We start from the raw sequence: 10,433 nt of genomic DNA, 5'->3' as shown, positions 1-10,433 counted from the left end.
ACTGACAAAAATAACGCTCTATGTATAGTGTATACACGTTATGCACTATGCTAACACTATACAATAATGTAACCTGGTACTTTACAAAAATGTGTAACCGAAACATAGAAACAATAGCTTTTTCCCGAACTAGCCTTCCAGGGACTAGACTTTTAAAATCGTTGGACCCAGTGTAAACTCAGAAATTACTGGTAATTAACAGATTTCTCTAACTTTAAAAAGTAGACTAACATCACATCTCATCACAGTCACCTCCAAATAGAAGTCCATTTTAGCAAAAAAATGTCAAAAAGTAACTAATACTGACATATCATCAGGTTAAAAGAGGAAAATAGCCCTCAGATCATGAAAGTGAATGGCGCTTACACAAACAGTCAAAAGACTAAATTTTCAATAAACAAAGAAGGCCTCAAACAAAGTTCTTCAAAATACATGTACGTGTAGCAAAAACACAATTGCAGACCTACCGTGAAGTTAAATGAGGCTTGGCAGAAAACAATATGACGTCATTACAAAAAAAGATCATTTGCTCAGAAATTAATTACATGAACACGTATTCAATTTACAATGTCGTTAAAGACAAGCTGTCGGTTTTGTAAAGTTTGCGTTGTCGCCTCTACAAAATGAGGCTTAGTTGTAGATTTCAGGCCAGGAGGTATGGCCCCCCTTGCTTCAGGGGACCATAGCGAAACGTTTTCATCCTGGAAGGACAAACTGCCCACTGTCTGTCTGCGGGGTGGCGTGGTGATGGTGTCGGTTGTGATCGCAGTCAGACCAGAGCGGCGTGCTGGACGCGGGATGCACCCCGGGCGGGAGTGCAGCGGGGCCGGCCTGGGTCGTCGGAGCCTGCCGGGCGCTTTAACACAGCACCCTCGCCTTTTAATAGATCTGAGCCTGGGTGTGCGGCCTGCCTGTTTGCCTCCAGCCTGGCCTGCAGGACATGGAAAAACCAAAATCTAAGTCAAAAGTCGAAGGCATTTTTGAATTTCATTTGAAGTTACGTGACGGTGTACATGTACTAGAAGTTTTGTAAACAAGCCTGGCAAAGATGCGGAAGTCTGTATGGACACATTTCGAGAAGTCATCATTTTTTAACGAATGTTTTTAACGTCAGACAGCAACAATTTTGTCCAGATGAAAAGGCTCCATTCATCAAGCATCAACGTCTACTTGTTTCTTTTCATTGTAATCATGGGAACAATACAAACACAACATTTCCCTCGGTAATGAAAACAATTCAAATTGTCAAGAGCCTTGTCGGCTTTCGTATGCAAAGATATACATTTGCATAGACTCACCCTCTTCTGTGTGACTGCAGTCGCTTTTCTTTCTTTCTTTTCTGAGCTCTCCGACAGCCTGACGATAAAGTTTCTTCAAATCGTCTCAAAGTATCCCAAATCCGCGCCTGAAAAAAATACATATGTTCTGAGCAACATACAAACTATGTCGATGTACTTCTAAGTAGAAATAATAAACTATGTTATTAATCAGTAAAAAATAGTGTACACTTCTTGCCAAAATAAATATTTCTGCCGTACAGTAGGCACAACTTAGCCAACGTTTTTAAACAACATGTTTAAGATATATGTAACGATAGTGCCGTATATATAATAGTATCCTTGTTTTAGCTTACCCTTCCTCCTGTCGGTTTCCTGGTTCGTTGCGGTGTTGTCGGCAAATTGTCGGCCCGTGTAGTAGAGTCATTTCTTCCGTTGCGAAAACGAAGTAACAGAACGGAATGTTTGACGCCATTTTAGTTCAGGAACATACTAGTAATCTTTGCAAGCAGAGACAAACGTGTTTTGAAAAAGCAAACCGTCGTTGTGACAAAGCAAGATTCAAACGACCCACCAAAACAAAGCATCGCGTCTCTTATTGGCTGGTCCCGGCGAGAGCGAGGTAGGATTGGTCGTCAGTCATATAATCACGTGATCGCGTTCAATACTACAACGACCTTGTTTTTATATTATAGCAAGGACATTATAGGTTTTAAGTTAAATCGCCTGTGAAGTCTGAACACTTGGATGAAAGGATGTTTCTGATTGTGTGAATGTATTTATTTCAAGGCAGACGAATGATCTTCATAATTCTAATTCGTCATGATTGCATGGCTTTATTCGTTCTAGAATTACACAACTTGTCGCTCACTGAGTGAAATAAAACCGCACTTTAACTCCAACATAACCTTACTCTTTGTAAATGTATCCAAAATCCACAATTAATGTCATGAGGGTTGACTTGTTTTGCTGGATTTCAGTATTTTACCAGGCGTGGGGACGCTGTGAGTTGTCCATTTGTTTACACAAAGGCTATTCACATAAATGGACGCCATGTCAGACACATCACAATACACATCGACCGAACTACAATGTAAAGCTTGCATATTATTACCTATACATGTACCTAAAAATCATAACAAACTGATCAGGTCACGTTAGTTCAAACCCCTTTAGTCAAGCGTTTGATTACATCATGGTAATGAAACTTACGGATAAACTATTATTTCCAAAATAAAAAATTCAGATTTAGACCGGAGTGTAGATTTAGGTCATTTTGACCGAGTAGGTTATATAACCCCAGCGTCGGGGCGCCCTACGCTCAAATGTGCTTTGTCGTATGGACGACATCACGATAAATCAAGCCAAGGACGCATAGGTTCAAATGTTGTATTAACAATCCTTGATCATTCTATATCTAATTTGCTGAGATTAAAGTACTGGCAACTTTGGTTCAAGTAATTATCACCTGAAACATGAATACACGCAGTACCCCTTATTGTTAGCCGCTCCCCAACACACGCCAAGTGTGCGGGGCGTAAATTTCCGTGCACGTGCACGGCGAGCACGAATCCGGGAGTGTAAGGAAATATCCGGGGCCGTACATGCGAAGCCCGGAAATCCATGGACGCGACCAGGACACAGCGAATTTCACGGGCGTGTGCGGGACTGGAAACTCTTGGAAACGTGGTTTTTCATACAGTGTTTTATATGCATCTAATTTGTTTTTATGTTTACCGAAGAAAACGATAAATATATTGTTTTTACTCAATTTCTTCTTCTTCCGTTCCAAAAACCCAAAAATGGTCGATATTTTCGTAATTTCAGCCTGGAGGAAAATGAAATTCAGCATGCGGATAGGTTTGTACGCTAGACATTGAACCTTGGTCATTTTGGCCGACATAGATGTAAAAAAGAAACGTGTGGCGTAACGGCAGAGTGCGCGACTCGGAACTAATACCCTGTTCACAGTGCAAAAAAATGGATCTGGATTGACTGCCGATCCCGATCAGAAATTCATCAATCCTGATTGACCCGCGCGTTCACACTGCTTTTTGCCGATCCGGATTGCATCGCACATCACGCTCAGAAATGGATTGAGATATCACGAGCCCGCCATCTTGAACATGCCATAGCCATGCCATGTTTCTTCTCCTCTTTCTTCTTCTTCTCCTGCCATTTCGTTAAATGGATTCAATTTCTTCATTTTGGGCCAAATGACATGAAATTTGGCATGAAGGTAGAGTAGCCAAATACCCCCAAGCGTTTTTTCCTTTTTTTTTTTGGAAAATTGTTTTATTATCTTTTTGGCCATTTTCAGGCAAAAATATACATTTTGGGATCTGGAGCCCTGGTAATAAAACCAAATGACCTGAAATTTGGTATAGTGATACCTTTGACATATGTCTACAAAACCTCATTCAAGCTTTCGACATACACAACTTTAAAATTGAAAAAAATAGGGCTTTTTGGCTATTTTCGGACAAAAATGTACATTTTTGGCTCCTGTGCCCTGATATTAAATCCGAATGACCTGAAATTCGGTATGGGGATACCTTGGACACATGTCCAAAGAATGCAATTCACGCTTTTGACATACACTACCTTAAAATTGTGTAAAATAAGGGTTTTTGGCTCTTTTTAGACAAAAAAATGTACGGGGATGGGGATACCTTGGACACATGTTTAAAGAATGCAGCTCATGCTTTCAACATACATTACTTAAAAATTGTGCAAAATAGGATAAGGCTTTCTGGCAATTTTCTGACAAAATCTGTACATTTGGGGTCCTGGAGACCTGGTATTACACTCAAATCATCTGAACTTTGGTCTTCGTATGCGTTATATATATATACCAACAACACTTCATTATGATTTTTGGCATACTCTCCCTTAAACTTGTATAATTTGGGACTTTTTGACTGTTTTAGGTCACAATTTACAATATAGTTAGGCGTGACTATCCATGAGTCATCTGTCTGGCATGCACAGCAAGCAACCAGTAGGCATGCAGCTTATCTCTATTCTTCTTGCTGATTGGCTGTTTGACATAATTGAGTTAACTCCATGAACAGCTCCACAACCCATTCCATATTGAAAGTAGGTACTGCATTAAAGTGTTTTGGTCTAGGTATGTCAAACTTTCCTTCTCAAGTATTGGAATGCAGGGCATAAATGCTTTTTTATCTTGAAAATCAACAGCTTAAATTATGCAAATAAACATGCTAATCAATAATGCAGGGGACTGCTATCAAACTTTTATATTCTTTGTTATTTGCCATACTATAGTTATATCGATATGTAAAACATTGTTTTCCCTTGTATTCTCCTTCTTTCCCTGCCATGTCGTAAATGTGTGGTGTAGCCATGCTGAATTTGCTCCAAAGCAAATGTCGGCCTTTCTAGTCCTAAATAGGGCATGTATCCACCAACTCAAGTTTATATGACGGGGTCATATAAATTGGCGATGGAGCTCCGATATCAACTGTGCTTGGTTATAACCTCCTTGATTTCAGCCACGTTCAGAAAATCATTATTATCCATTTTAATAACAAATACATAGTGTATTCCGAATTCCAGGAGATTACGGACTAATCAAGGAGTCACATTCGTACTAGCGTTAAACGCAGTTTGTGAACCATAGAAGTAGAATTATAACCTCCTTGTGTGAACGAAGCGTGGGGACGCCATGGTTTGTTCAAGTATCCTGCATGCCAGACCCATAGCACGCTAGGTCCAAAAATACAGCAAGGAGGTTATAATCATATAGTCCTTGGTTATAGCCAGCGTGCGGCGCTCAATATACAACTGACAAGGGCTGTACTCCGGGAAGCGACTGGAAAGACTAGAAATTGGCCAAATAGTCATCTATAATATGCCAGGGAAGTTTGTCAGCTAATAGTAAGAGAATAGTATGACGTCCCCGGAACAACTATCTACTAGTATTTGGCAAAGCCTTGTACTGGGGCTGCGTGTGGTATAATTTCCTTGGGGGCATGTGCTACCTCCTTGGCAGGCGTTTCAGGATTGGTCGGGGGTTTTTTTTCGGGGGGGGGGGGATTTTATGATCAAACGTAGATCGGATGTATTACAAGCTCTGGCATTCAATGCACGTGGGCCCAGGAGCAAAGGATCAGCACTGGTTGGTGTATTATTAGCCTCTACCAGACTTCGGAAGGTAGCAGGAGAGAGTAAGAAATTGGAAAATGGAGGGATGACAAGAAACTACATGAACTGTATAATGGTATAAGCAAGTAAGTTTAGGGAGATACAGGGCATGGATGTAGGTGCGACAAGTCAATACACATCAAACGATTTTTTTTGTCACTGGGCCGGGGTAAAAGTCTATTTGCAATTATGTTAGATTTTAATAACTCCCTTTGAACAGTCATCTAGCTGTTGGCATGAAAGTTCATCTGAGTTGGTAAATTACATTATGAAAAGTTTAAACTGTTCTCCAACTCGATAGTCAGTTATTTTTTTTTATTTATACAGGTTAGCATATCGCCATTTTGGCGCTTTCCAAAGCTCCCTGTGACATACATAACATAATAGAATGTAACTTGAGTAAAATCAAAGGGTAGTTATGATAAAAGAAACGGAACAGACTAATAAAGTAGGAAAACAAACTAAATAAATGTAACAAATAAATATAAATGATAATGGAGCGTAATTTGCATATCAATGTGGAAAAAATTGGAAAATTAACAACAAAGAAATTATATTAACTGCTGAGTGAAGAAATGGTGGTCTTGAAGACCCTGAGTGTTTTTGCATGTCTGACGTGAGGAGGAAGTGAGTTCCAGAGTGTTGCACCGGAAAAAGAAAGCGATCTCCTTTTGAACTGCAAGCGAGCTTTCGGTAGCTGAAGTCCCCCCTGTGTGCTTAGTAGGGTGTTGTGTGTGTGGGTACCGGCAGATGTTGTAAATAGTTATGAAATGTGTGGAGGTGACATTCCATTAATTGTCTTGAACATAAAAGTAGCCTTGGCTCGTTTGTGGTGCTGTGCTACCGAGGTCCAGCATAACAAGTTCAGAACAGTTGCACTCCATGGAGGTGTTACGATCACAACCTAATACTACCCTACCCACTCTATTTTGCAGCTTTTGTAATTTGTCTACATGCCCCTTACCTCCCTGGTTCCAAACAGTGCTGCAGTATAAGATGTGGGGGAGGAACAATGTATTGTATATTGTCAGTAGGGCCCGTCTGTCCAAGTATGGTCGCAAACACTTCATTATACCAATTATTGCCTTCGACAGAAGGCTATGAAATCGTTTTTGCACTGTTTTGCAGATTATACATGATAAAGTTTGAAGGCATGGTCCGAGGTTCACGATTTTTAACAGGCAGGTTGTCTTAGTGATGGGCATTGTCAAGGCCAAAAATGGGCTTCGTGGGGGGTTCTTACGTGACTGCAGCTGACCTTTTGTGTTTGCGTGTTTTGTTGTTCCCCAGATAACCCGAGAATCCTTAAGTGGTTGTCTATGATTTTCAGTTGGCCAGTTGCCGTTGAGGATACGGAGATCAAGTTCAGATATGGGCCTCGTGGGGGGTTCCCATGACATTGAATTTGACCTATTGTGTTGGTCGCTATTGATGTTAGCGGGATAATTCGAGAATCTGCAAATGGATGTTCACGATTTTTTGTGAGCAAGTTACCGTTAACGATAGCAAGATCAAGTTCGGAAATTGGAGTCGTGGGAGGTCCATACGTTACTGTAGTAACACTGGTCACTTTAAATTTTGAAAAGACACCAGCAACCCAAAGTATGAAATTCCTGGCAGTTAGCATTATGGAATTATTACATTTCTCATTAATTATGCAAATTAAGTGTTACTTTACATTATCAAAATCTGCCTGTGTTTCTCTCGTTCTCAATTACATGTCAAAAGCTTGAATGGTCCTATAATGTAATGCAGCTGATTTTTAAAATTTCACCATTAATTATGCAAATTACATCCAGATTTGCATAATTGCCGCATAATTATGCCAAGCATCCTACGTATACGTAAGCTACCTACACACCAAAAATAACAACGATCCGTCCACCGGTTATTGAGTTATCCTCTTTTGAATATTTTCAAACAGATAGCCATGCAGTTCCTGTGCAAGCCGCTAGGGGGCCCAAGCTCACGCCACTTCTTCCCCAGCAAAAGAGCTACCTACCATCCAATTTTCGTCACCCCAGCGAATGTAGATCATGAGATATCAAAACCGGAAGTTCAGCTGCAGTACCACAACAAGCCGCTAGGGGGTCCAAAGTCTAATCATTTCCAGGTCTCATCAAGACCTACCCACCCACCTACCAAATTAATACTGTGTGCTGCTACCTTACAGTATTGCTAGCTCTGATCTTTGGGCATAGCAAAAAGACCCATTTTACACAATTTTATAGTGGTGTATACCAAACTATGTCATAAGTTCATTTGGCATTTGCCTAAGACACATTTATAACAAATTTCAGGTCGTTTGGTTTTAATACAAGGGCATAAAAGCATATTGTCTGGAAAGAGCAGAAAAACTTATTTTACACAAATTCAAAGTAGTGTTTACCAAAAATGTGAGTATAGCTCTTTGGGCTACGTCAAATACACTCCTATACCAAATTTTAGGTCATTTGGTTGTAATATTAGGTCACAGGAGCCAAAAATGTACATTTTTTGTCTGAAAATAGCAGAAAAGACCTGTTTCACACCATTATCAAGTGACGTATGCCAAATCTGCAAATGTCATTCTTTGAGCATATGCTCAAGGCACCCTTGTACCAAATGACGAATTCTACATTCCGTATTTCCGTAGAAAAACATGGTACAGGCTTGGTAAATAGTAAGTTGCTTCGTTCACAAAAAGACTCTCTGACCACTATAACTACGATAATCACCTTCAAAAAGCATACACTATACATACACACAACACCCACGAAAACAATATCATACTGTCGAAGGCATGAGGCTTCCGAACTCTAGTTTGAGATAACTTCTTTGACACATGAATAAAGTGGTCGCTTTATCCATGTATATCTAGCTAGATAAAGTCATACCTACCCCCCACAGAATTCTATCAAAATGGACTATATTTCAAAATATTTTCAAATCTAAGCTATATTCATCTTTTCTAAAAACCGATTCCTATAAAGTGCATGCCTCTCCACATTCTAGGAAAGTTTTGTATTGGAATTCTGAGGAGAAGGGTTTGGTCTAGGCCGATTTTGTTAGCAATTATGGAACAATTATGCAGATGTTTGAAGGAAGAAGTAAATATTTAGATTCAGTGGTATTTCATCTAAGTTACTTAGATTTTGAAGTCGATTCGTCGCGTTAAACTTGAGATACATGCTATTTTACAGGTAGCTCTGTATCACCCCCATTTTAGTCCAAAGGGCGTCCTAGGTACACAGAGAGATCACGTCACCTTAAGCCTACCTAGACCGGGCTTTTTTGGGCTTGGTGGGACCGGGGTGGGGGGCTCATTTGACCCCCCCCCCAGAACTCGAGAACGGTATGTCGTATGACCACCAAATTTTCAGAGGATGGTGTAGTAGTAAAAATTTATTTTATCTACAATTTTAATGTCGTTATGACGTAATTATGACGTCATCAATGTAGTTTTATTGGCCAAAACCGTCTAGATACATTATTCCTTGAAAGCTAAATGGTATACAACATAACTTTACCAAAAGGGTTAATGACATAATATTAGGGTGTACTAAGTCTTATGTTGCCCATAGCAATATCGGTGACGTCATAAAAGAACGTCATGCATATTTAAGATATTGGAAAAAGAAATGGATGTATTGAGGACATTTTAATGAAAATAACCTGTATATACCTGTTCTAATGATGTGGTCCGCCATCTTGGATTTAGGCCAATGACCTCATCAAATTAGCATAAATCATGCATATTTAATGATAAAGTTTACATAAAATTATATGGAATGTCATTAATATTAGAAACCATGAGTAACTTGACATAAAACCCATAAAATTCTATTGTTGAAACAAGAATTACTAAATTTAGCAAAAAAATTCTTGTAAGAAACCCGTTGCCATGGCAACACAAAAAATTATTTTCTTATTTCAATGATAGAGAATTGTTTCCAACAATATTCTAGGAAAAGTCACCAAGTTTGGACGTTTTAGCGCTAGTTGTTCAGACACTAGGTGACATCAAAATTGGCGCGGGCACTTTTAGCCCCCCCCCGTCTAGGTAGGGTTAAAACACACTGGAACACGACGCAAAAAACGTCAATACTTACGCTGGATTTGTTGTAATATGTATATGTGACTTATTTTTTCAATAAACTTACTACTCACCAATCCTGGGCGCATGGCGTATATATCATCGTATACTCTCTTCTCGGCTACCCACTTCAGCATATGTTTGCCATTTTTCTCTACATCTGACTCAAGTTTGGCCATCTCTTCTTTATCCCAGCCTGTGACAGGTTGATTTTGGTGAAACTCCCCGTAATACCTGCGTGCATTAAGAAGTACAATGTGTGAACTAGTTACTTAAGGTTAATGACCCGCCCCAAGGTGATTATGGTGTGATAAAGCCTTGCCAGTTGCTATTACCACCGAATAAAGCTACAGCGTGAGTGCAGCGAACGAGGTGGCTTTATGAGGTAGTTATAGCAACTCACAAGGCTTTAAATTATCACATCATATTCACCGACAAATGGCGGGCCACTAACCCTATTATTATATATCCTATCATAACGTACACAGTGAAGAGTGACACATTTCTGTATAAAACGTACAAACTTAAATAGAACATAGTTATATCTGGGGTCACCTGAGGTCACTAGGGAGTGTCATGTTCTACTTGGGTCAAAGACAGGGAACAGGTGTTTTAATGGGAGTCACCCGAGGTCATCGGAACACAACTCAAGTTATTTTTGGATTTTTTAGAACAGAGCGGTGTTCTTTTTGGGTCACCTGAGGACATATGCGGGTGATTATTGAATGTTTTATGAATGGATTTATGTATGGATTGCAATGAATAAATGGTTTTGACTCTATTTGTGACATTACGTAGTCATAAGGAATGTGGAATGGAGCATTCTAATTGGTCAACGTCAACTGGCTATATGATAATAGGTTATATTGAAACAAGCCTCAGTTGTTTTTTTTCTATTTCTGGAGAATCACATA

At 39.6% G+C, this 10,433-nt stretch overlaps 1 protein-coding gene across 1 annotated transcript in view; it reads right to left on the bottom strand.

Annotated features, from left to right (window-relative positions):
- The window catches only part of LOC109471264, a 16,255-nt gene extending 6,158 nt beyond the window's left edge, over positions 1–10,097 (bottom strand). The window contains exons 1-2 of the mRNA XM_019770548.1: positions 10,075–10,097; positions 9,594–9,753 (exon numbers count right to left, since the gene is read on the bottom strand). Coding sequence (XP_019626107.1) covers positions 9,594–9,753; positions 10,075–10,097 — 183 coding nt within the window. The remainder of the gene's footprint in view (positions 1–9,593; positions 9,754–10,074) is intronic.
- Between the last annotated feature and the right edge of the window lie 336 nt (positions 10,098–10,433).

Source organism: Branchiostoma belcheri, unplaced genomic scaffold (genome assembly GCF_001625305.1).
Source record: "Branchiostoma belcheri isolate BF01 breed outbred unplaced genomic scaffold, Haploidv18h27 scaffold244, whole genome shotgun sequence".
NCBI lineage: Eukaryota > Metazoa > Chordata > Leptocardii > Amphioxiformes > Branchiostomatidae > Branchiostoma > Branchiostoma belcheri.
This window is presented reverse-complemented; position numbering and strand designations above follow the sequence as displayed.